Source organism: Aspergillus homomorphus (assembly GCF_003184865.1).
Source record: "Aspergillus homomorphus CBS 101889 unplaced genomic scaffold BO97scaffold_14, whole genome shotgun sequence".
Classification (NCBI taxonomy): domain Eukaryota; kingdom Fungi; phylum Ascomycota; class Eurotiomycetes; order Eurotiales; family Aspergillaceae; genus Aspergillus; species Aspergillus homomorphus.
The window spans coordinates 506,617-530,069 of record NW_020291900.1 but is presented as its reverse complement, the minus strand read 5'-3'; the positions used below and the strand labels follow the sequence as shown (position 1 = coordinate 530,069).

Genomic DNA, 23,453 nt, shown 5'->3' with positions numbered 1-23,453 from the left:
TTAAACGTTTAGATTCAGATTCATCCATTATGATTGTGACGACCCCAGGATGGAGCCCGGCTTGGCTCGCACTGCCTGCAGTGTCTCGCCCGAGGCCAAGGGTCCACACCATCCGTACGTGTCGCAGCGGCATTGTTCGTATCGAGGGCAACTAGACACCATGTTAGCAATCATGCGCGATGTGGCCCCCTCCCCACGCGTGCCTCCGTCACTCACTATATGACCTCCATGCCGAAGATAATATGCCAGATCTTCTCGTATACCCACCCAACTCCAAAGCTATCCGTCAACTCTGTCTCGTCGGCCCACCGCAACATGCGCTCGTAATCCGACCAGGGCCGTTCAAGGATCCGATCACGACTAACGGCGAATTGACCACAGCAGACATTCCCAATATGTTCCGGAACTTTTTTCGCCGGCACGTTAAGGAGGGTCTGGTAGACTTGGGGAAAGAATGCGCGGATGTCATCATTCTCGATATCGATCTGCGTGGGGCTCCACGGGTGGACGCTCGTCGGGCAGCCGGGGTCGTGCTCGCAGCGCAGGTTGACATACCCTTGCGCGTCGACGGCTTCTAAGCGAAGGTTGCGAAGTGCCGGACCGGTGTGGGGGCCGAAAAGGTCATTGTGCCATTGATCGTAGTTGGAGTGGATGAAGATCGTATATTTGGGTAACCGATCGTAAAAGTCGACGATAAAGGAGAGGTAAGCGGCGGCCTCGCGGCCTCGGATGGTGCGCGGGATGAGGAGGTGCGGCGCAGGTTCGAGATCGGTGGTGTAAATGAATGGGATTGTTCCGCTGCGGGAGGATTCAAATGTCAGCAGCTGATGCGAGCATAATAACATTCAAGTGTCGGGGGAGGGGGGTGCCATACTGAGCCCTGCAGTAATCCAACAACCAGGTTAAATCCTCCGACCGTGTCGCTGCTAACACTAAGCCAATCTCATTGGTCGCGTTGTTGTAGGCGCTAGTAAATTCCGAGAGCTGCTCATGAACCGGGTTGATTTCTGCTAATTGGTCTGCGGTTAACAAGGATGATGAAATTCCGGGCAGAATAGCCGGCGCGGAGATTCCGCAGCAAGACATACCAACTAGTGGTTGGACTCCGTAGGAATCACCGCCGCACAGAAGCCACGAAAATACGGAGGTGACCAGCAGCGCCAAAGCTCCGAGCGCGGCGGTGCGGCGGGCAGGCCAGCGAAAGAGCCGCCTCTTCGACATTGAGGTAAGAGGGGGGAACACCTCTCGCGAGGTTTGGAGGGTGACCGCGAGGACGGACAGGGATTCAGAGGTAGAGCGAAAGGAGAGGAAAAGGAGAAAGGGGGAAGGGGAGAGGAGAGGAGAAGGAGAAGAGAAGAAGGAAAAGGAAAGGAAAGAATTGCCGACGAACGACGACCAGACCAGACCAGACCAGACCAGACAAAGCTGGAGGTGTTGTTCAACCAGACCGAATGAATCTCTCTCTGACTATGGATAATACTTGAATAAGAAAGATATGGAGACAACTAATGGTGTGCCAATGCCAATGCCAATGCCAGCAGCGGGGATTTTGGAGGACCCAAGGACGAATGATGAGTGAGAGAAGAGAGGCTCTCGCCGGACCAGGAAAAGGGCATTTGCTGCAGTCCCAGTCTAGTAAAGGTACGGCTTAAGGGCACACGACGCCATGGCCTTCCACGTAAGGGGCAAAGATGCGAGAGCGTCACTATCCTGCAATGGGACAAAGTTCCCCAGTCCCGGTCCACCCAATCGCCAGGATCGGGAATCCGGTGGATCATTGAGTCGGTCGCCAAGTTCTCGCCAGAGACAGACTGCGATGCTGCTTCGGCCCTATTCCGGCTTGGAGGTTGGAACCAAGAGCCCCCCGCCTAGAATCCACCGCCGTAAACGGGAGTTGCATGCGTGACTCCCCGTCTCGGAGGAAAGGGCCCAATTCTGTCATTATTCAAGCCATCAATCACCGATAGAAGCTCCCTCAAATGTCGTCGGTCGGTCAGTACGCCAGTTTCTCAGCCATTTGACCCGCCAAGAACCCCCTCGTCATGAGTGTACGTCACCCTACGACAACACCGAGATGAACAATGGACGGGTCAGATCGCGACCACAGCTTTTGTAGTGTGATGCATGCGATATCCCGCATGGAGATATTTTTGTGCATCATGATCAGCACAATGCAGATGGTGATTCCTTTCCGATATCTCGTGCAAACCGCCCTCAGGATCCGCTTGCGTCCACCGCCTGTCCCAACATTCCGCGCTGCCTTGTTTGTTAGTATCGCATACGCGTCGTCCGAAGGCGAAACGTCCCCGCTGCAGAGATGATCTGAGTCAGCAATTATTTTGGTCGACGTGAACTCGTGGTGGTGTAGGGCTGGCTTAGTCTGGTCTCTGACAGATTGCCAGTGGGGCGGATTGGCTTGCCAGCCGCGAAGGTCATAGCGAAGGTCCGAAGTATAGAGATCCTATAAACAGTGGCAATACACATCTTATGAGCGATACGGTCAGAATATGTTCAAGTTCTTCAAGACCTTTAGACCGTAGACAAAGGCAATTCCAAGGCAGTTCTAACCGACAATAGGGTTAGAAAGCATATGCTTGGAAACTGGTAGTGTCAGCCACACAACAGCAAACGCTTAAGTGGCAAGCTCATCATCAGAATCAAAATTTACAATTCCGCACACCTCAATCTACCCTCTCTTCATTTCTGCCCTCACCAACCACGAAAGATCCCCATCTCCCCGGAGTGACTTTGCTTCACGATGCCTAAATCCTAACTAAAAAGAAAGTTCGCCAGGAACGAGCCCGAATGCGATCAATTTCAAGAAAGCGACGCTGGGAAGGAACTTCTGGATACTCTGGAAATGTAGCACCATATCATTATTGCCTCCCCAAACACAGCCCTGATTAATTCATAGCCTACGGTTCAAGCCATATGGTGCCGATCTGGCCATCGAATGTGGCAAATTGTCTCTTGATCAGTGTCTTGTCTGCATACGATCTACTTTCTTCGCCCGTCTATGTCATTGGGGACTTCGTTTCAAAGAATGGCCACTTCTATCTACGAGAAGACTTCTAAGAAGAGCCGTGGGCTACAGCGCATAGCTATAGAGGTCGCGATCAGGAATATGGATGATTTGCGAGAGGAGCCATCGAACACAGGCAGTTGCCTCAGCCAACTTCTCAAGGCTGTACCTGATTCCGCAAACGACCTGACTCTGGCAAGATAGGAGAGTCTGCACGATACAGACTTATACATGGCATAGCAATTTTCTGTTATTCGAGCTGATGGTCTAGTATTGTGGTTGAGGACTTGTTTGTTGCTGCTACAGCTTAAGGAGTAGATTAGCTAAGAGAGTATTTTTTACTGTTGAAATATTTTAGGACAGCAGCGGGCAAAAAAACAAAGTGTTTGAAAAGCAGGGGCTTGACACAATAGCTTAAACTAATCCAATTTTGTCTTATCAAATAATGAAGCTTATGACATGCAGAACTGGACGATCCCAATGATACAAAGAGCTTATCTCATGAAACTGTCTATACAGTCGCAGCCTGCAGCACTCGTATTATACATAGATACAGACTCTATCCGTAGCTAGTGAACCTTTGATCAATCTGCATCGAAACTGGTCATTAAGGTGTGGTCGAGACTCACCTGCCGTGAGAACCGAAGCATGTCACAGTGAATATGCAAAATGTCCAGTCGGAAGTGATTTTGGGTCTGGTGATGACAGTCTAATCAAGGGGGACATTCACACCAGGCTACAGAGAAAAAAGCTATTTATACACTACGCCCCTCTTTCTTCCCTTCCACCCTCCACCTATCTTCATCTCTCTTATCCCCTCATCAGTATCAACAAGGAATTTTGGCTCAATGCTGAAAAGTAAGACTCTGTCCTCCGGCGCTGCCGAGTCTCCTGCCAGTAAACGAGCAAATAATTCTTTTGAGATTCCTCAGTCAGAATCACCCGGAGATCGTGGCCTTCTACCAGCTCTTAAAAGGTAAATCATGTCTTGGAGCTATTCTGCTGAAGAGGGAGCTAATCGAAACCTAGCCTATACCTGAACCCAGTTGGCAGTGACCTGATCATTTTCTGCGGCGAGGAACGCCATCTTGTTCATCAGAATCTGGTGTGTACACGTTCTGCCTTCTTCGCGGATGCCTGTTCATGGGGCGATAATGCGGTAAGACTTTCTTTTATGATGGAATCCAGTAGACAAGCTAAGCCTCTTTTATGTGCAGCAACATGTCCAGCGTGAGGTGATACTTGGAGAAGACCCTGCCATCGTCAAGCAGATAGTTCGATACTTCTACTACGATGATTATGCTGTCGATCCTACTTGGGAACACTCGCAATTAGAAATCCTGGTTTTGACGGAGCCCCGATGTCGTGCTCTTCTCTTCCACATGCACATCTATGCATTAGCCAGCAAACTCCAGATTGAGGGCCTGAAGGAGCTTTCCATGGATCGAGCCAAACTTGAATTGAGCCGAGATCTGTCGCATCTAATGCTGGTATTCTCAATCAGTGGAGCCTATTCATTGACCGATGCGGGTAGCCAGGAGCTGCGAGATATGGTGGTGGGGGTTGCCATAAAGCAGCTACATCTGTTGTTAGAGCTGCACAACAGAAGGGAATAGCCGCTCAATTCTACAGACTCTTCTTCGAATTTGCCCTGAACTTGGTAATGATCTAGTAGTTGGGCTGGCTGAAGAAGCGAGAGTCAAAGACCTGTTTTGCGGCGACGATAGTGACTGAGAATTGATGACAATATGGTAGATGACTAGTCAGCGAAAGAAAGAGTGGGAGCGAGAGTTCTGATCAACCCCGTTGTAGACGTTGCGAGAGAAATTGGACTGTTCTGCCTATGATATTTACTTGCTTCGTCTGGTTTCGAGCCCATGATTTATTAGTATCACGAGTAGTTGAACAATGCCTGTGAAATATTCTTCAGATCGAGTTCCATAATCACGAAACTTGTAAAAGAACATCCTGTGCTACCACAGTACAGACCAGCTTCAAGGCCCTCCACGAATCTCTGGCGGGGAAGTTAAATAGTGGGGGAGCAAATGCGCTTTCCCCGCAGCCGCCATGTTCGTTTCCCACCTGAAGTGGGGAAAGATGATAGTATTGGGCTGTACAACAAACAAACTAATCTTTGCCAACTACCGCATCCTTCCCTTTACCAGCAATGCGAGCCAATACTTAAAGGTAAGCAAGCCACAGCCCCAACCTCAGCCCACCAAGGTTCCAAACCACCAATATGTCTCCGGCAAGACAAGAATACCAGATCACCGACGACGTCCCCGTCCTTATCATCGGAGGTGGCCCATGCGGCCTACTCCAGGCTTACTTACTCGCTCAGCTGGGAGGTACAGTACACTCTCCACCTACTATTCTCTCAGTGCCCATCTTCTGCAGACAAGACAGAAAATCAAGCTAATGCCCACTGACATAGTGCAAACCCTGCTATGCGAACGCTACCCGACGCGTCTCGACGCGCCAAAGGCTCACGCCTTCAGCCCGCGATCACTAGAGTTATGTCGCCAATTCGGACTCGATATCAACGAGATTGTCGCTTGGGAACCTGCCGTCAGGATGCGTTCTGGGTGAACTTTGTGACACATCTGAGTGGGGAGCAGGTGGGACGGCTGCCATACGAGCGGATGGATCCGGAGGTGCTGGATGATACTCCTACGGTTTGTTTGGTCTATTCCCTGGTTGAAACGCAGCTGCTCAATGTCAGCGAGCAGATGATTCACAACGTCCCGCAGCCGGACTTCGAAGAATACGTGCGGAGGAAACTGGTGAAGAACCCTTCGGTGGAAATACGCAAGAACCATTCATTCGTGCGACTTGAGGACGTAAGTCATGCCTTTCTACTTCAAAATATGCTGTGAGGGGAGAAGGGAAACTCAATATTGTCTAGTTCGGGGACTATGTCATTGCAACAATCGAAGATCGCGCTATGCAGCGAGAATACCATGTCAAGTGCAAGCATCTGGTGGCTTGTGATGGTGCAAAGAGCGCTGTTCGACGGTTTCTCAGAGTAGAGAGTGAAGGAGAGGACTCTTGTCTGTGAAATAGCCCGTTCGAAAAAACTGGTACTGACGTTCGGGAGTTAGACGAGACCATGATGACTATTCATATCAACGCCAATCTCTATCCGGTCTTGAAAGAACGGGTGGGCATGCTGCACTGGGTGATGGATCCTGAGGTATCAGGGTTCATCATTGGGTATGATCTCGGGGGAAATCAAGTGCTGATATGCAACTTTGATGTGAGTCCATGCATCTCTTCCTCGCGGATATAGTCAAGAGACTCCTACCTAACTGCCTGCCCGAACCAGTCTAAGAAACACCCCGTCGAAACCTGGAACGAGCCCCTTTGCCGCAAGACCGTCGACGCTGCCATCGGCACCCATATCCCCTACGACGTCCTCAGCCATCGACCCTGGGTTCTCAGTCGGAAAGTCGCCAAGTCCTACCGCATAAATCGCATCTTCCTGTCAGTATACCCTGCTTTCCTTCCCCAAAAACAAGATCAACTAAGTCACCCCCAGAGCCGGCGACGCCGCCCATTCCTTCCCCCCAACCGGTGGCCTAGGCCTCAACAGTGGCCTTGGTGACGTCCACAACCTCGCTTACAAACTCGCCGCAATTCACCACGGCTGGGCCGGCCCGTCTCTCCTCGGCACCTACGAGACCGAGCGCCGCCCCGTCGCGCTGGTGAACGCAGCCCAGAGCGTCAAGAATGGACAGCAGATTTTTAGTCTTTTGAAGACAATGGGCGCAACAGATCCGGAGGTTTGCATTGCGCGTGAGAATCTCTATCATACTATCGCAGATCCGAGCCACGCTACTGCTATCAACGATGGCATCGAAGGCCAGCGGGAGCATTTCGATAACCTTGGGCTGCATATCGGATACGTGTACGGTGACACCCGTATTCCTCGTTGTGCATCCATCTATCAGCCGGAATGTGTGCCAGGGGCGCGGTTACCCCACGCTTGGATTCAACCCTTGAAATCCGTTGCCCGTCCGCTGATAGTCCCGATTGATTCGTCTTATGTGACAGAATTGTCGGCGGAGGAAGTGAGGCGAAAGCAGTTCTCGACGCTGGATCTGTGTGCATTCGACGCATTTACACTGCTTTTGGATGGAGAACACGCAGCGTCGTGGAGAGGAGCGCTGGAGGAAGCCAGCGGCCAGTTTCCATCGGGACTGAGGGTCAACTTGGTCGCCAGGGGAGTGGATTTTGACCTCCAGTCTGGCGAGGCAGGGGATAGATAGCTATCCCTGATGCGATTAGCGAAGGGTCAGGCGGTTCTGATTCGTCCAGATCAGCATATCCTGACAGTGTTCGACAATATTAGCGATGCAGATGAAGTGGCAGAGGCTTTGAGGATGCATCTCGCTTGGTAGGTACAGTACACTTTCTTACCTCTCTATTGCCGCTATCATTGTCTCCAAGAGTTCGTAGACTCCTCTGAAGACGTCTCTGCTTTACCTACACGAATGAGTCCCATACAATAGAATCATGCCACAACTCCTGACATTAGACATCAGACACACTAGAGTCTCTACTGCTCAACCACGTAAAATACGCCCAGTTCCACCGGTGTAAATACTAGCTCATACGTGGAACGCAACGGCTTGATTACAAATATCGTCCAGCGCCAAGCATGGAGCCTGAAACGGACATTTTACCGTTCTCATTGGCCGATAAGCAACTTAAGGTGTAAACCTCGCGGAACATCTGATGGACCGGGTGGCAAGTCGACAGTGGTGCGTCATGCATTCGATCGATCACTATAGTTGCGGTGTTATATGTGGTCTTCCGCAGGGTCTGGTAGTGGATTCTACACTAGAATGCAACCATGCAAAGCCAGCTTAGAACCCCGAAAAAACCACCATAAACACCAACACACCCCTCTCCCAATTCGCACATGAGGTCCTATACACTGCACAGAAGCCCCTCCACCACCGTATCCCCAATAGACAAACACACACACATATATATATATTTATATATGAGAGGGTAACCCCTACAAATACCGCAAAAGCATCCTCTCCCCCCTCTTCGCCCTCCACCGATTCGTACTCTCCAACAACTCCGCACACCCCCTAACAACCCAAGGCCACTTCCGCAAAAAGTCCTCGGAGACCTCCCAACTGCCCGGATCCGAGGGCTCGCCCCACACGAACAGACTATACGTCTCGGTGGGCGTATCCCAGAACCCCATGATATCGAGACACAGCTGCTCGTCGTCGAAGCGGTCGGCCATGGCGACGAGGTTGTCGCGCAGCCGCGGCAGCGGGAAGAAGTCCAGCCACGGGTGGTGCGGGACCGTCTGCTGGAGCTTGGTGGGGCGCAGGTGCGGCGGCAGTGCGAGCGTGTCGATGGCGCTGTTGGGCTGCAGCGTTGTGAAGCGCGAGAGCGCGTCGTCGTGCATCCAGTCGTTGCCTGTGCCCATGCCCAGGGTCGTCATGTTCGCGGCGAAGGCCCGGAAGGCGTTGATTCGGCTTAGCGTTAGGAGGTGGTCCAGCGTTGGGGAGTTGTGGATGTAGCTTGTGTAGGCTGCGCGGGTGAAATGCGTGAGGAGGGTTTGGAGGTTTGTTTGCGTGGTTGGGTTTGTGCAGGGGTTGCGCGTGCGGTTTGTGATGGTGGTGGTTGTGAGAGATTGGGGTTGGGCGGAGGATGAGGTTGAGGTTGAGGTCGAGGTTGAGGTTATGATGGTTGTGCTTGGGGATGTCGATGTCGATGTCGATGTCGATGTCGATGAGGGAGGACTTGAGCTGGAGCGCACTGAATTCGATACCGAGGATATCGTCCTCATAGTCTGCTCGTCGCTGCCCGTGGGCTCGGTCTTAATCGTCTGGATCAGTATTAACTGGTTCGAAGGCGGTGCTTGCGCTTGGCGAGTAGCTTGTTTGCGTTTGCCTGGCGATGATTATTAGATCAGAAGAGAAAGCCATCAAAATGATGCTCACGGTAAGCTCTCTGGTTCAAGCGGTTTTGTCGCCGCCTCCTCTCTTTGCGATCCCCCATCCCCGCCCAGTCATCTTCAGGGTCCACCAGGGAACTTCCTGTGACGATTGGGATAGTGGATTGAGTGGATTCTTCCTTTACCGGAAGGGATTGTGAATCTGACTCCATCGCATTGATTTTACAAGGGATTGAAAGGTCAGGTGGTGAGCGGTATGGAAAGTGGACCTGCGATAGTCTTAAGCAAAAGATGGCTGATTTAAGGTTAACTGGAAGACAAGTTCAAGCAGAATCAAGTCTAGCCCGGCTAGGATGCCGACGGGGTTTTATGTGTGGAGGACCCGGAGCTAAACTTAACCCCGTCTGCTCGCCGCCCCACCGTCTCGTCCTGTCATTACCAGCCAGCAAACCCGTTTAGATACACAGCTTGCAACAATAACATTGAACAAACAACAAACGCCACGCCAATGAACTGTCATGCAAATTACATTCAATTCCTCTGTTTCCCCAATATCATCTCTTCCAGCAATGCTTTCTCCCCACTGTTCTGCACCAAATTGCGAAACACCCCACCCTCGATAGCCATCAGTTCCTGGGGTGTACCGAACTCGGCTGCTTTGCCTGCGTCCAACACCAGGATTTTGTCAAAGTCGGCCACCGTGCTGAGACGATGAGCAATAACAAGAAGAGATGTAGCGTCTCTTCCGAATTCCTCCCGAATTGATCGTTGGATCAATGTCTCGGTTTCCATATCAACCGCGGAAGTCGCCTCATCCAAAACCATGATCTTGGGTTGGGACACAATGGCTCGAGCCAGACAAAGAAGCTGTCGTTGTCCCTGGGAGAGATTAAGTCCACCCTCGGACACCATCGATGAAAGGGAGGCGAAGAAGTTCGTCGTCTTGACGGGATCCGTTGTCGATGATGCGGATGAGGATGGTAATGTGCCGCTGTCACTGAGAGGATCATGACTGGAGTGTGAGGCTAGGGTCAGGGTATCTTCGAAGGACACAAGATGTACTCGCTCCAATGCATTATAGAGCTCCAGATCGGTATGTTCGTGGAATGGATCCAGGTTGGACCGGAGGGTGCCTGAAAACAGGACGGGATCTTGTGGGATGATAGCAAGACGACTTCGCAGAGCATGGAGTTTGATCCGCGAGATGTCTAAACCATCCACATAGATGCGACCCCGACGAGCTTCCAGAAAGCGGAACAAAGCTAATGTTAGCGAGGATTTCCCAGCCCCGGTGCGTCCTACCACACCTAAACGTTGGTTAGGCTCCAGGCTGAAGTTGAGCCCGCTGAGAACTGGAGGTAGATCTGGCGCGTACCCTACCACCAAATCTTCTACTTCCACTCTCCCACGAGTGGGCCAAGCGGCAGGTGGCTCTACACCACCCTGGTCTTCCATATCAATACTGGAGTATTCCAGCACACGCTCAGTAGAGTTCATGTCTGTCTCCACATTGGCGTAGAAACGCAGTCCCATAGCCACGGCGTAATTGTACTGTAGCGCAAAGCTCATTGCAAAGCCTGCCAGAGCGGGCGTGATGTGGGGGATGTACACAACTAGCGCCGCCGTGATCGTTGATAGAAGCGCCCCTGCAATACTCATTCGGATTCCGAGCCAGCGGTCCAGGAGCCACAGGTACCAAGCGGTTTGTGCGTGTCGATCGATTCGAGCATACATGTCCTTGATATACACCTCTGTCTTGCTGAAGGCGCGAATGGTACCCAAGCCGACCAATGTAGAACTGAAGCGCTCCAGGACCGGGCTCTTCGATATGCTCTCCAATCGCTTGACCTCCCGCATCCCCATCAGATAAATTTTTGACAGGTGAAAGCACAGAGCCAGCAAGATGCAAGCGAACACTAATAGTAGAGGTGAGACTAGTAGACCGGCAGCCAGTATTCCAACCAGCTCCAGAACCTTGTAGATGAAGTGGCCAATATCATACCCAAGCCTCCAATCGAGAATATTGATGTCAGATGTGAATCGGTTGAGAATGCGGCCAGTAGGAACGGTATCCAGCCACCGCAGAGGGGACCTCAAAACAGTATAGAGCAAGCCATCAAAGAGGTGACGAGAAGATTCGAGTGAAGCAAAGGCGAGAGCTAAGGTGCGGACTGTGCCTACGACACATGCGGCGACAGAGAAGCAAATGTACACTGTTAGGTAGAACGTTAAATCCTCGTCGGCATTGAATGCCCACATCTGATTTTTTTCTTGGTCGAAAGCACGCGTATAACGGGCTGAACTAGACGTTTGAGTGGAAGCACTTGTCCAGACGCTCACCCACCAAGACTGATAATGTTAGCTGATAGGGAGCCAGTACTCCGCACAAAGATGCACTTACCCGACCGACCAGGAGGGCCATGAAAGCGCTGTATGCCAGGAAGACTAACGTCCAGAGGCGGAGACAGTTTCCCTTACTTAAATACGCAATGTAGACCTTGGTGGAAACAGCCCCCTTCTCACGCTTCTCCTCTTCAGTAAATCTTCTGAGTGTGTGAATGCTAGTGGCCGTTGAGAGGCGCGAGTTTGTGGATTTCCGTGAGTTTATAGACACACGCTTTGATGATACTCTGGGTGCTTGAACCTCGCTGGGCGGCTCAGACACTGTCGTTTCTGCTCTTTGATCCAGAAAGTCGACCAAATTCTGAGTCGCAGTCAAATCCTCCTTTGTACCGGCATGAATCATGACTCCATCCGCAAGAAGAACACAATAGTCCGTTCGAGGTAAGCACAGACCCACGTGATGTGTAACCAGAATGCGAGTTCGATTCTGGCCTAGTTCTCCAGTCAAGGCACGCTCATAGAGGTGGCGTCCCGTTTCGGCGTCAAGTGCACTGAAGATGTCATCCATGATTAATGTTCCTGCTCGTGAGTATAGAGCTCGCGCAAACGATATGCGCCACCGCTGACCGCCGCTGAGATTGATGCCATTCGCACCAATATCCGTGTAATCTCCGTCGGGTAGTATATCAATATCTTTTTGCAGTGCAACGGCACGGAGGACTTTGCGGTACCGGTAGCGATCGTAAGGGAGGCCAAACAGAATATTGTCTTTGATCGTTGCATTTTCCATCCAGGGATTTTGGGCTACATAGGCCACAGCTGTATCGATAATCCAGTTATGGCGCGTTGCTCTTTCGTCAAATCGTTCCTCGGACGAAGGGCTATGCGGGATGGACACCTTTCCGGCCAGGACGTCACATTCCCCCAAGATCGAGGCCAAAAGCAGGCTCTTTCCAGAACCAGTCTTCCCCGCAATGACGCTCAATCCTTTCGCCGGAAATCGAAGGTTGAGGTTACGAAGACAGAATCGCTCTTCATAGTCCCATTCTAGTTCCTCATCTTCGTCATCCTGTGCTGGCCATGCGATCGTGGCGTTGTCAAATGTTATCTCCTTGACGTTAGATGTAAAGGGTGCCTTTTCTGCCGAGTTCAAGTATTGGTCAATGCGACAAGCACTGATTTTAGCTTCCATTCCCTTGGACATCAGATCAGGTAAACTTGCCAAGGCGGATTCCAGCGAGCCAAAAACAGAGAGCGCCGTGAAAGCTACCGAGGCGGACAGCTCGCCATGAGTGAGCGCGTACACGGTCAACGATACGGCAGACAACAAGAGGGGGCCCATAATCCAAACGGATACCATGCCAGTGGTGTACAAAGAAGTCTTCCACAGATGCATGAGTTCAATGCGGCGTTTCTCCGACACTCGATTCTGCCATTGCTGTTCGAGAGCAGAGAACTTAATCTGTCGAATTCCATGCAGAACCTCGGCTACAGCGCTCATTCGCTTGTCGCTTGCATTCATAAAATCCTGCTGGGCTGCCGAGTACTTCTTCGTCAAATGGGTGTTCATCGGCGTCACCAGGAGTGCTGCAACACCACCAGCCAACAGGCTCCTCCATCCGATCAAATGAACCAGAAAAGCAGAGGCAATGACTAGTCGAAGAATGCATGAAGGAATGAGATAATTGTACATCACGAAGTCGGCGATTCGCTTAGAGTCCACGGTGGCTAGGTTGATGACAGTTTGGCGGCTTCCTTGTTGCTCCGATTCCTCTATCTCATCGTTATCTTCGTGCTCATCTTCTGGGTTGTGGTGTTTCAGCTGCTTCACGTCTTTGCACCTCATTGATTTGGCAAACACTAGAGCTGAGATTCCTTCGTATATAGGTATCCACAATTGTGAGTAGATAATCCACCATAGCCAAGATTCAATGCTGGACGACAAGACAAGGACTACACCGAGCCCAGTCACCCAGACCCATGTAGGGCTTGCGTCTCCTGACGAAGCAAAGCGGTTCTCGAGCGACTTGAGTATGCCGAATAACGCTACTTGAGGACCAAATCCAAGCAGACATTGAATAATACTCAACAAGCTTTGCAGTATGAGTGGTTGAATATGCCCCAGTATGAGCGCTTTCCATAGTTCCCCAGAGCCGCGTGTTTTTTCAAGGCGTGCATGAAGGGTTTGGGCACGCGCGGTCGACGGCAGTTTCGGGAGGTCGTCAAGTTCCAATGCTTTGTTCCTCGCCACAAATCGTAACAAATCGTTGACCCAGCTAAATGTGATCCTGCGCACCATGCTCACTGTGTGCTCCTGATCGACTACCTGTCCCTGATGGTATACATTAGGACGTCTGGGTATTGATATGCAGAAAAGTCCCCGTAAAGACGCAATGCCAATCTGGCTTAGCATGAGACTTGTATTTTCATCCTTTCCAGATTGCCAGGCAAGCACAAGGTCCGCGCATGGCATCAGCATTGCAATAGTGCTAGCCCCAGACGCGTACATCCCTAGAATATATCGTTTAACGGGCGCCGGCTCGATGAAAAAGCTCGTTGATTGCAAACATTGTACCATCTGGAGATGTTAGAACAATGATGAGAAACGCTGTTGACGCTCTAGTGGGTGCGATTATCAGAATTCGGGAACGTACCCATGCTCCCATCTGGAGCCAGACAGGAATAACATATTCGCGTCGATCTGACTCAGTCGAAATGATAGCCTGTGACAGTGCTACTCCAAAACCGAGGACCGATAAGACCACTATCGCGACTCGCTGCCAGGAAGCTGAAAAGGTGTCCAGTGACTCTGGTGTAGCGTTCCCATCCTCGTCTTCGTAACTCGACAGGCCAAATACAGGTGTCTCCGCCGTGTCTGGTGAATCGGATCCGGTGCCAACCTTTGGTTCTCGAAAGCGATTGATTATTGTTAGCAGTGCAGGCACACTGCAGCAACTGATCAGCCCGAGCCCCAAGGCGTCAACCACAAGGGACGCCATTTCGCGATTGAATGTCATCCCGCATGGAACGACAGTCCTCCCAAATGTGCGATTTGTCGACAAGGATGGGCTAACGGACGCGACTCGATAGACAGGAAGAGAGGTCAGAGTTAACGCGTCGAAGGTGGTTCCTGGCTAATGCGAAGGGTGCTGCTGCAGGGCTTGCATACCACCCGCATTCTTGCGGCTTCCCTTGCTTGCGAGATCAAGGACAGCAGTAATGTATACCATTGAGCCATCCAACCCCAGAGAAGTAGTGGGCGCGAGAGCCTAGCTCTTAAACGAGGCTCTCTCTCTTCAGCTTTTGGGGATCATCCTTCGGTCAGGTGAAGCAGATTACAGATCTTGTGCCAGACCACGACGCACAGTGTAACCGTTGAGCTCCCTGTTACCCCCACATGATGCATTGGCGGATTTCTCAAGTCGTGCACATCCGTCTTAATATATGCAGATAGCATGGTAGTACCAGTCTGCCAAGCTTGACTTGACTGACTGCAAGCTGATGGTAAACGTGGTATACAAATTGTCGTACGGGAGCATCGTTTTATGGAGGGGGGCAGGAAGATGTGCTATTTTGATGGTTCATAAGCTAGGATGGCAGAGCCAGCATAATAAGAGCATGTACACACTCAAGGCATCTGTGACCCCTGGGTGAGCGCGCACCACGAAATGTTGAAGAGAATATTAGTACAATTGTATCACAACAACGGGCCATCCGGATGGTTACGATAAGCTGCCCAGCTGGACGGGGAGCAAAGGCGCAGTGACCCAATCGGGGATAGCGGTTAGTAGCTCAGTGTGTCGGAAGCGGCGAAACTAAGCCACCGGGTAGCTAGACCTGAAGCAGTTAGCTGAGGATAGCTCCCCAGGAAAAGCAGTCGAGACCGGCCTGAGTCATCAGATCCGAGCCGACGATTGGACTAGAGCTGACAAACGATGGACGAGGATTGGGTGGCGGGGAGTCATAGTCCAACTCCGGCCCCGACTTCGCTGCGGAGGCCCCCGGCCCATTTTTCCCAGCTGAGTGTGTGACTCTCTGCTGTTGGACCTTCAGATGCTCCTTATATTCACTCCCTTTTGTGTCATGGCCACGGGTTTCTAACTTCTTACCTACCCCTCACCAGACCCTTCTCCTCTCACTCGAACTTCTGATACACACTCCGTGAGTTGCGTGCTCTCGACTCGCCAATGCTTCTCTCCCAGACCCGGGGGCGTATGCCCGCCGCTCTTCGGAGCCTCAACCAGCGCTCGTTGAACAGGTTGGCCATCCATTGCCCAGCTCCTGTTGATGATAATGCATAAGTACTGACTTTCGCTGTCCCAATCGTAGCCGCTCGCTCTCTACCACCCTCTCCCGCAAGCAGAATGCCGACGATAAGGATGCCGGCCTCAACAAAGTTTCCCGCCATATCACCCAGCCCATCTCGCAGGGTGCCTCGCAGGCGATGCTGTACGCCACTGGTCTCACCGAGGCGGACATGAACAAGGCCCAGGTCGGAATCTCGTCGGTGTGGTACAATGGTAACCCTTGCAACATGCATCTGATGGACCTCAGCAATCGCGTCCGCGAGGGTGTCCAGAAGGCCGGATTGGTCGGGTTCCAGTTCAACACCGTTGGTGTCAGTGACGGTATCAGTATGGGTACCAAGGGTATGCGCTTCTCCCTGCAGAGTCGTGATCTGATCGCCGATTCCATCGAGACGGTCATGGGCGGTCAGTGGTATGACGCCAACATCAGTATCCCCGGCTGTGACAAGAACATGCCTGGTGTCTTGATGGCGATGGGCAGAGTGAACCGTCCCAGTTTGATGGTCTACGGCGGTACCATCAAGCCCGGTTGCGCTTCGATGCAAAACAATGCCGACATCGACATTGTCTCCGCCTTCCAAGCCTACGGACAGTTCCTGAGCAAGGAGATCACTGAGCCCGAGCGGTTTGATATTATCCGCAACGCCTGCCCTGGCGGTGGCGCTTGCGGTGGTATGTACACTGCCAACACCATGGCCACTGCTATCGAGGTTATGGGTATGACCCTCACTGGATCCTCCTCCAACCCCGCCGAGTCCCAGGCCAAGCACCTCGAGTGTCTTGCGGCTGGCGAGGCGATTAAGATCCTTCTCAAGGAGGACATCCGTCCCCGCGATATTTTGACCCGCCAGGCTTTCGAGAACGCCATGATCGTCGTCAACATCACCGGTGGTTCTACCAACGCCGTTCTTCACTTGATCGCCATCGCCGACTCTGTTGGCATCAAGCTGGATATCGAAGATTTCCAAGCTGTCTCCGACCGCACCCCCTTCTTGGCCGACCTCAAGCCTTCCGGCAAGTACGTCATGGCCGATCTGCACAACATCGGCGGTACACCTTCCCTGCTCAAGTTCCTGCTCAAGGAAGGCATCATCGATGGATCCGGTATGACCGTCACCGGTCAGACCCTGGCCAAGAACTTGGAGAAGGTCCCCGACTTCCCCGAGAACCAGAAGATCATCCGCCCCTTGTCCAACCCTATCAAGCCCACCGGTCACATCCAAATCCTGAGAGGTACCCTGGCTCCTGGTGGCAGTGTTGGTAAGATCACCGGTAAGGAGGGAACCGTCTTCACCGGCAAGGCCCGCGTGTTCGACGAGGAGGACGACTTCATTGCTGCCCTCGAGCGCAACGAGATCAAGAAGGACGAGAAGACCGTTGTGGTCATCCGCTACTGCGGTCCCAAGGGAGGCCCTGGCATGCCCGGTAGGTGACGAGACAGTGCTTTCTTCTTTCCTTGGATCCTTGCTAATCGTATCTATCTCATAGAAATGCTGAAGCCCTCTTCCGCCCTGATGGGAGCCGGTCTCGGCGACTCCTGCGCCCTGATCACCGACGGACGTTTCTCCGGCGGTTCCCACGGGTTCCTGATCGGCCACATCGTCCCCGAGGCCGCCGTCGGCGGTCCCATCGGTCTGGTCCACGACGGCGATGTGATCACCATCGACGCTGAGAAGCGCGTCCTCGATCTCGACGTCAGCGAGACGGACCTTGCCGTGAGAAGACAGCAGTGGGAAGCCGATAAGACTGCTGGCAAGTTGCCTCCCACCGGTCTGACCCTCCGCGGAACCCTTGGCAAGTACGCTAGGTACGTATTCGGCCCTTACCCAGCAACTTTCTTTCGTGTGAATCCACCAAACAACCCAACTAACACTTCTCCCATAGACTTGTCAAGGACGCCAGCCACGGCTGTATCACCGACGCCCTCGACTAAACATCCAGGGCTGTAACATAAATTCCCAAAAACTTCTTACGTGTCTTATTTTCTTAGCTCTCCTCCATCTTTACAGGATTGTAATCAGGTCTATCTTGCCTGGGATGAGCCTGGGTTTGGGTTCGGTTTTCTGAGTACGGGTAAAGTGTTTCAAGGGTTAGGCGAGACCCTTTTTTCTTTTTTGCCTCTTTGCAAGCAAAAGACCAAAAGCAAAGATTTTCCCTGTGTGATATGCAAAGTTTGATGTGTGCGACGTGCCTCTACATGTTTCGTTTTACTGCAGAACAAACAATGATGATGATACCATTTATAGCTTGATTCTGATCTATACAACAGGTCGTAGCAACATCTAGCTCTAGTTCTAGCCAAGCCCCAAGCATATAACACATGTCTATCCCAACATACATACCATCCCTATATACACCCACTCAACCGCCCCTTCCCTACTTCATGTCTAATAATCAATCCAACTCCTTGAAGAACTTAACCACCGCTATCCCAACCAAAGACCCAAGGATTAGCCTCAACGCACTCACTCCACACACATATGACGGGGTCAACAAAAGGCGGGGAAAAGGAAGACATACCTTGCCGAAACGCCTCAGGTTTCTCGGAGATCAACCAGTGACCAGCCTCGACATCGGCGATCTGGGCGCGCGGGAAGAACGCCTTGATGGCGGGGATTGCGTCGTCGGTCACGTAGCGGCTCTTAGTGCCGCGCACGAACAGCGTGGGGCCGTCGTAGCGCACCGAGCCGGGCTCCCGGTACGGGAAGTCGGCCATATTGCCGAGGGACTCGCCGAGGACGGAGAGGGGGACGCGAAACTTCATGGTGCGGTCTTCCGGGACGCGGACGAGGTTGGTGAGGAGGAATTGGCGAATGGGGAGGGACTGCCGGATAGGTCAGTATCTTAACAAAGAGAGAATGCGTGAGGTGTGTTGATGTGCTTCGACCAGGGTAGAAGAGAAACAAGGAGACTGGAATAGGGGCGAGCCAACCAGCTCAGCAACTTACCTCCTCATACTTCTGCAGGACGCTATCGGCGTGCGATTGACTCTGAGGCTTCTCCGCTTCGACGTGCTGCATACCGCGAACGTATTTGTCGAAGTCGCTCTTCAGCGCCGCGTTGATTGGCGCGTTGTCCACGGGCACCAGAGCTGATACCAGGTTGGCCGATTCGAGGGCGACGGTCATCGCGACTTTGGCGCCCCTGTTTGTCCAGCCACGCAGATTGGGGGTCAGTCACACCTTGACCTCTAGTTTCCCGTGAGGACGGGGGTAAAGCACGTACATAGAATGCCCGATCAAGGCGCCCTTATCCAGCTTCAAGTGTTGCATGAACTGGACCACATCCTCCGCCATGACGAGGTAGTTGTGCTCATCGGCATGGAATGAATCGCCGTGGTTCCTGAGATCCTAAATGACATAATAATCAGAATGCCGGGCGAGGCACTACTCAAACGCAACTCGAGATATGCATACCAGCGTGAAGATCTCGCATTTCAAGTCGCGGGCTAATGCGCTGGAAGGTCGTTAGCTTACCATCATTTAAAAGCTAGATGATGGGACAACTCACCGACTGATGCTCCGGTTGTTCTGCTTCGAGCCGAACAGGCCATGCAGGAAGATGATGGGGCCTCGGCTTACTTCGTCCTTCTCGGGCTTGAAGACTTGGTAAGAGAGATTGGAATTTACCCGCAGCGTCGATGAGAACATACGGAGCCCGCCGGATGGACTCCGGAGTGCTCTCCGTGTCGTAGATAGAGCTCTGGATAGCATGGCGGTTCTGGGAGTGGAGATGTCTGTTACCTGATAGAGGGTGTCTATAGCTTGACGATCGCTCTCGACGAAAGTCGCGATACGTAATTAGCTCCGATAATAGCAAGATGAGTCAGCATTTAGAGAAGTGATGCCTCAGGCTACAAAGTCGCATGCTTCTATCACATTCGATGGGCAGTGCGTCTAGTACTGGAAGTAAATTTTGTTCAGATCTTGTTTAGAATCATATGAGCATTGGTTAAAAGACTCAATAAGCGACAGCTATTTAGCATTACATAAGTAGTTTAACAAGGATATATCATTTCGCAGGGAGCGCTCGCACCGCCGCCTTACAAGAATATATTTCAGAGTCAAGCGCAACACTACAATCGATTCGTTATGAAAAACCTACCAAAGGCATATAGCCACAGGTTGAGACACAAGTCAGATTAGAACGAATAATTTGTGGAAGTAAGCGGTTACACGGGAAAAAGGTATGAAGCCTTTTATAATCATTAATTTAGTTAAGTAAGGAACTATCTACATAATTTTATGGTATTTATATTCTATCAGGTTATATAACCTAGTAGTTATACCTCTAGATATTAATATATCTTCTTAATAGGTTTACAGTAATTCTAATTAATTTCTTTTTAATTTTCTAAATAGACAATATATAAATTTTTCATAGTATTAAAAATAAGCAGATAATAAAAAATAATAATTTATAAATTAATATAAGCTACTAGTATAGCAGTCTATTAAGCTAAAAATAAATTTTATTATATTCTCTAAATTAAAATATAATTCCTAGTTTTTTAATAAAATTAATAAATTTAATACTTCTAAATAGTTTAGTAAATAAATCTATAAGATTCTCTAAGAAATTAATATAAATAAAATATATATTACTATACTAAATAATCTTATAAATCTAGTAAAATATTATATTAATATACTTAGTTTTCTAATAAAACTAATTATTTTAAATAAATATAATAATATTTTTATTATTAATATAAATTATTATTAAATATATATTACTGAAGCCTATATTCTCTAGTATATATATAATTTAGTATATTTTTTTATTATTATATATAAAGTTATATATTTTATTTTATAAATAGATACTGTAATATAAAATTATAAATATAAAATCTATAAAATTAGTTTATTAATCTATATAAAAATATATCTGGTTATTAAATAATATATATTAAGATATCTAGTATAATTAATATTAATATAACTAATTACTATACTAAGTTAGTTAAATAGTTTAAAGAATTTATAGATTATATAAATAATTCTATATCTATTAATTTTATATAAGTAATAATATAAAAAGAGAAGATTATTTATATATTATTTAACTAGATTATTTATATAATAAGAAAACTTTCTGATAATAAAGACTATATTAAAATATATTTAAGTTATTAAATATATATAGTTTTTAATACTAGCTTAGTAATTCTTAATATTATTCTAGACTATTTATTTCTAGTTCTTTATAAACTTAATATTTTTATTAATTAATATTTTATAGATTTTTTTATTATCAGGGTCCGCTACTGTAATAATTTAATAAAAAAATATATTTTAAAAAAGATAAACTATACTATTATTATATTTAATTTTTATACTAAGATATTATACTATTTTACTAAAATTAATAATTATAAAATATTTAAAAAAACTTCTATAAACTATATTAATAAGGTATTTAGTAGAAGTAGTAATTTAGATATTATTTATATATAAAATTATTAATTTTTTATATTTCCTGATAAAAAGATATTTATCTATTTAAAAAAAATTATTTTAATATTTATAACTACTTTAAAAAACTTATAAAACTAGTCTCTAGCAGATTATTTTAAACTATAAATAAGTAAAAATAATTTATATATTTTAATTATACTATTATTAAAACTAGTTAATTAGATTATATAAATCTTTTTATTATTATAAAATTTTCTGTAGAGAAAGGTTTACTTAATATTTTTCTATTTATAAATATAACTAAGAATTATTATAAAAGTAAAGAATATTTTTATTATTATTATCTTAGCTGTTAAGATAAATATAAGATTATAATTAATACTATAAACCTATAAAAAATTATATATTATATAATAAATTTTAAAATAATAGATTTTATTATTTATATTAAGTTTAATTTTATATATTTAATATCTAGAGATTATTTTATATTTGTAAAGTAGATTAATAAGTTTCTAGATATTTTTTATTATTAATATAGAAAATTTCTTTACTATTATTATATACTACTATAAGACTTTTAGTAATTTTATAATTTACTTATATATAATTAGTTTAATAATATAATTATAATTACTATTTTTTTTAATATTATTAACTGTAAAGGCCTGTTTTAAAAAATATAGAATATAGAATTTCTTTTACTTTAAGAAATCTTTTATAAAAAAAATAATTAAGTTATTATATTCTACTCTGTAATTATTAATATATATAAAAGATATAAATAAATTATTTTTATTAATTAAATAATATTCTAAAGTTACTAGATTATATTAATATTCTAATATTTAGATAGTTTTCTTATTACTAGAGTTATTATCTAAGATATATTTATTTAGATTATAAGTTAATAGAATAACTAGAGTAGAAATATAATACTAATTATAATTATTATCTAATAATCTATATAGTTCTAGATTAATTTTTTTATTAAAATATATATTTTTAATAATAAGAATCTTATTATTTTTAATATCTAGAATTTTATATTATTTTATAAGATTTATATAATTAAGAAAATATACTAATAAATTATATAGTTATATTTTTAGAATCCTATTTTTATTTTTAATTTTTTTTAGAAATTATTATAATACTATAACAGCTAAGAATATAAAAACTTAATAAATTTAAATATTTTTTATTATATAATTTCTATACAGTAATTATTTTATTATAAATTAATAATAAATTCTTAAGAAATATTATTTCTTTTATAATTTTATTTTAAAGATCTTAATTAAGGTCTTAATTATAAAAAATTATATAAATATAAATTAAAATAATAAGGTTAATATATTCTACTAATATATTTTAATTATATATATATAAGGCTATAAACTCCTATTTAATATCTTTATAATATATTTAAGTAAAAATTTTCTTTTTTTAGAATTTAGGTATATTATTAGAGTATAAAATCTTAATTTTATAAGATATATAATCTATTTTTTTAATAAATAATTTTAATTTTAATACAGTATTCTTTCTCTGTTTTAAAAAATAAATATTAATCTAGCTATTATATATATTAATAAAAAATATCTAGTAATATATATTAGATTTTCTATTTATAAATATATTAATATACTCTTTTCTAATATTAAAAAATATATAGTATTTATATTATTCTGGAGAAGTTATTTAGATATATTTCTAGTATATTATAATATTAATAAAATAATATATTTAATATAAATATTTTAGTATAGTAAAGTTTTTGATATCTATTTTATTTATTATCTTTAAAAAATATATATAATTTATAATAGAAAGATGGGCTAGATAGTAATACTAGATAATTAAATTAATATAATTTTTATTTATATTTATAATATATTCCTTATAGAGATCTCTCTATATATAGAAATAGTAAATAATTATTTAAATAATTATTTCTACTAGTAGAGCTGTAATATTAGATTTAATAATATTTTTTATAATTTTAGTTTTATTTATAGAGATAAATAAATTTATAATTTTATTACTAGTAACCTCCTCTGTATATAAATTATAATTAAGATATAAAATATACTAATTTCTAATAATATTACCCCAGTTAATAATCTTTTTATTAAAGATTTTATAAATAATTATTTTAGTAAAAAGAAATAATATTATTAAGTTATATTTAGTAAGGTATATTATATTAAGTAAATTAATCTTAATATCAGGTATATATAATATATTTATAAATATAATAATACAGAATCTTCTAGTTTTATATATTAATTTTAGTTTTATATTTTTTATATTTTTTAAGTAAATTATTTTATCTGTAATAGTTTTAATTTTTTACTTATATAACTTAATAGTACTAGATATAAAGTTATTTATATTTTTAATAAGATATTTAGTAAAACTAGAGTTAATAATCT

At 45.7% G+C, this 23,453-nt stretch overlaps 7 protein-coding genes across 7 annotated transcripts; 3 read left to right on the top strand and 4 right to left on the bottom strand.

The window, feature by feature from the left end:
* Nucleotides 1-27: 27 nt before the first annotated feature.
* BO97DRAFT_389112 (DUF3431 domain-containing protein) lies at nt 28-1,221 on the bottom strand (the record flags this gene model as incomplete). The annotated part of the gene is made up of 4 exons (XM_025693696.1): nt 28-151; nt 217-798; nt 875-1,007; nt 1,089-1,221. The coding sequence occupies 4 exons, from the start codon at nt 1,219-1,221 to the stop codon at nt 28-30; spliced, it is 972 nt and encodes a 323-aa protein (XP_025552403.1).
* A 1,597-nt stretch (nt 1,222-2,818) lies between these two features.
* On the top strand, nt 2,819-4,638 carry BO97DRAFT_343358 (uncharacterized protein; the record flags this gene model as incomplete). Its single annotated transcript, XM_025691701.1, has 3 exons — nt 2,819-2,862; nt 4,052-4,181; nt 4,240-4,638. Coding segments are annotated over 3 exons (573 nt in total), but the record flags the coding sequence as incomplete, so codon positions are not given.
* Nucleotides 4,639-5,261: 623 nt separating this feature from the next.
* Nucleotides 5,262-7,422, top strand: BO97DRAFT_433951 (3-propionate hydroxylase; the record flags this gene model as incomplete). The annotated part of the gene is made up of 9 exons (XM_025697640.1): nt 5,262-5,370; nt 5,457-5,540; nt 5,570-5,697; nt 5,752-5,862; nt 5,928-6,072; nt 6,124-6,278; nt 6,348-6,505; nt 6,561-7,248; nt 7,291-7,422. The coding sequence occupies 9 exons, from the start codon at nt 5,262-5,264 to the stop codon at nt 7,420-7,422; spliced, it is 1,710 nt and encodes a 569-aa protein (XP_025552401.1).
* A 560-nt stretch (nt 7,423-7,982) lies between these two features.
* BO97DRAFT_469951 (DUF3425 domain-containing protein) lies at nt 7,983-9,251 on the bottom strand. The gene is made up of 2 exons (XM_025699890.1): nt 8,992-9,251; nt 7,983-8,941 (listed from the first exon to the last, which is right to left on the bottom strand). The coding sequence occupies exons 1-2, from the start codon at nt 9,155-9,157 to the stop codon at nt 8,046-8,048; spliced, it is 1,062 nt and encodes a 353-aa protein (XP_025552400.1). The 5' UTR covers nt 9,158-9,251; the 3' UTR covers nt 7,983-8,045.
* Nucleotides 9,252-9,336: 85 nt separating this feature from the next.
* On the bottom strand, nt 9,337-14,287 carry BO97DRAFT_442668 (P-loop containing nucleoside triphosphate hydrolase protein; the record flags this gene model as incomplete). Its single annotated transcript, XM_025698283.1, has 3 exons — nt 9,337-11,294; nt 11,347-13,866; nt 13,943-14,287. 3 exons carry the CDS (start codon nt 14,285-14,287, stop codon nt 9,477-9,479), a joined length of 4,683 nt encoding a protein of 1,560 aa, XP_025552399.1. The 3' UTR covers nt 9,337-9,476.
* Nucleotides 14,288-15,474: 1,187 nt separating this feature from the next.
* Nucleotides 15,475-17,833, top strand: ilv3 (dihydroxy-acid dehydratase ILV3; the record flags this gene model as incomplete). Its single annotated transcript, XM_025695107.1, has 4 exons — nt 15,475-15,546; nt 15,618-17,020; nt 17,084-17,402; nt 17,480-17,833. Coding segments are annotated over 4 exons (1,843 nt in total), but the record flags the coding sequence as incomplete, so codon positions are not given.
* Nucleotides 17,834-17,931: 98 nt separating this feature from the next.
* BO97DRAFT_389099 (alpha/beta fold family hydrolase) lies at nt 17,932-19,350 on the bottom strand. The gene is made up of 6 exons (XM_025693695.1): nt 19,106-19,350; nt 19,012-19,051; nt 18,821-18,945; nt 18,544-18,739; nt 18,116-18,419; nt 17,932-18,021 (listed from the first exon to the last, which is right to left on the bottom strand). The coding sequence occupies exons 1-6, from the start codon at nt 19,306-19,308 to the stop codon at nt 17,990-17,992; spliced, it is 900 nt and encodes a 299-aa protein (XP_025552397.1). The 5' UTR covers nt 19,309-19,350; the 3' UTR covers nt 17,932-17,989.
* Between the last annotated feature and the right edge of the window lie 4,103 nt (nt 19,351-23,453).

Bases quoted from the DNA above. Each gene is read 5' to 3' on its own strand.
- BO97DRAFT_389099 (XM_025693695.1), bottom strand. From the start codon at position 19,308: ATGCTATCCAGAGCTCTATCTACGACACGGAGAGCACTCCGGAGTCCA. The intron at 18,740-18,820 runs GTACGTGCTTTA...CTGGACAAACAG, and splicing joins GCCTTGATCGGGCATTCTAT to GGGCGCCAAAGTCGCGATGA. The intron at 18,022-18,115 runs GTATGTCTTCCT...TGGTTGGGATAG, and splicing joins ACCTGAGGCGTTTCGGCAAG to CGGTGGTTAAGTTCTTCAAG.
- BO97DRAFT_469951 (XM_025699890.1), bottom strand. From the start codon at position 9,157: ATGGAGTCAGATTCACAATCCCTTCCGGTAAAGGAAGAATCCACTCAA. The intron at 8,942-8,991 runs GTGAGCATCATT...AATCATCGCCAG, and splicing joins CTTGAACCAGAGAGCTTACC to GCAAACGCAAACAAGCTACT.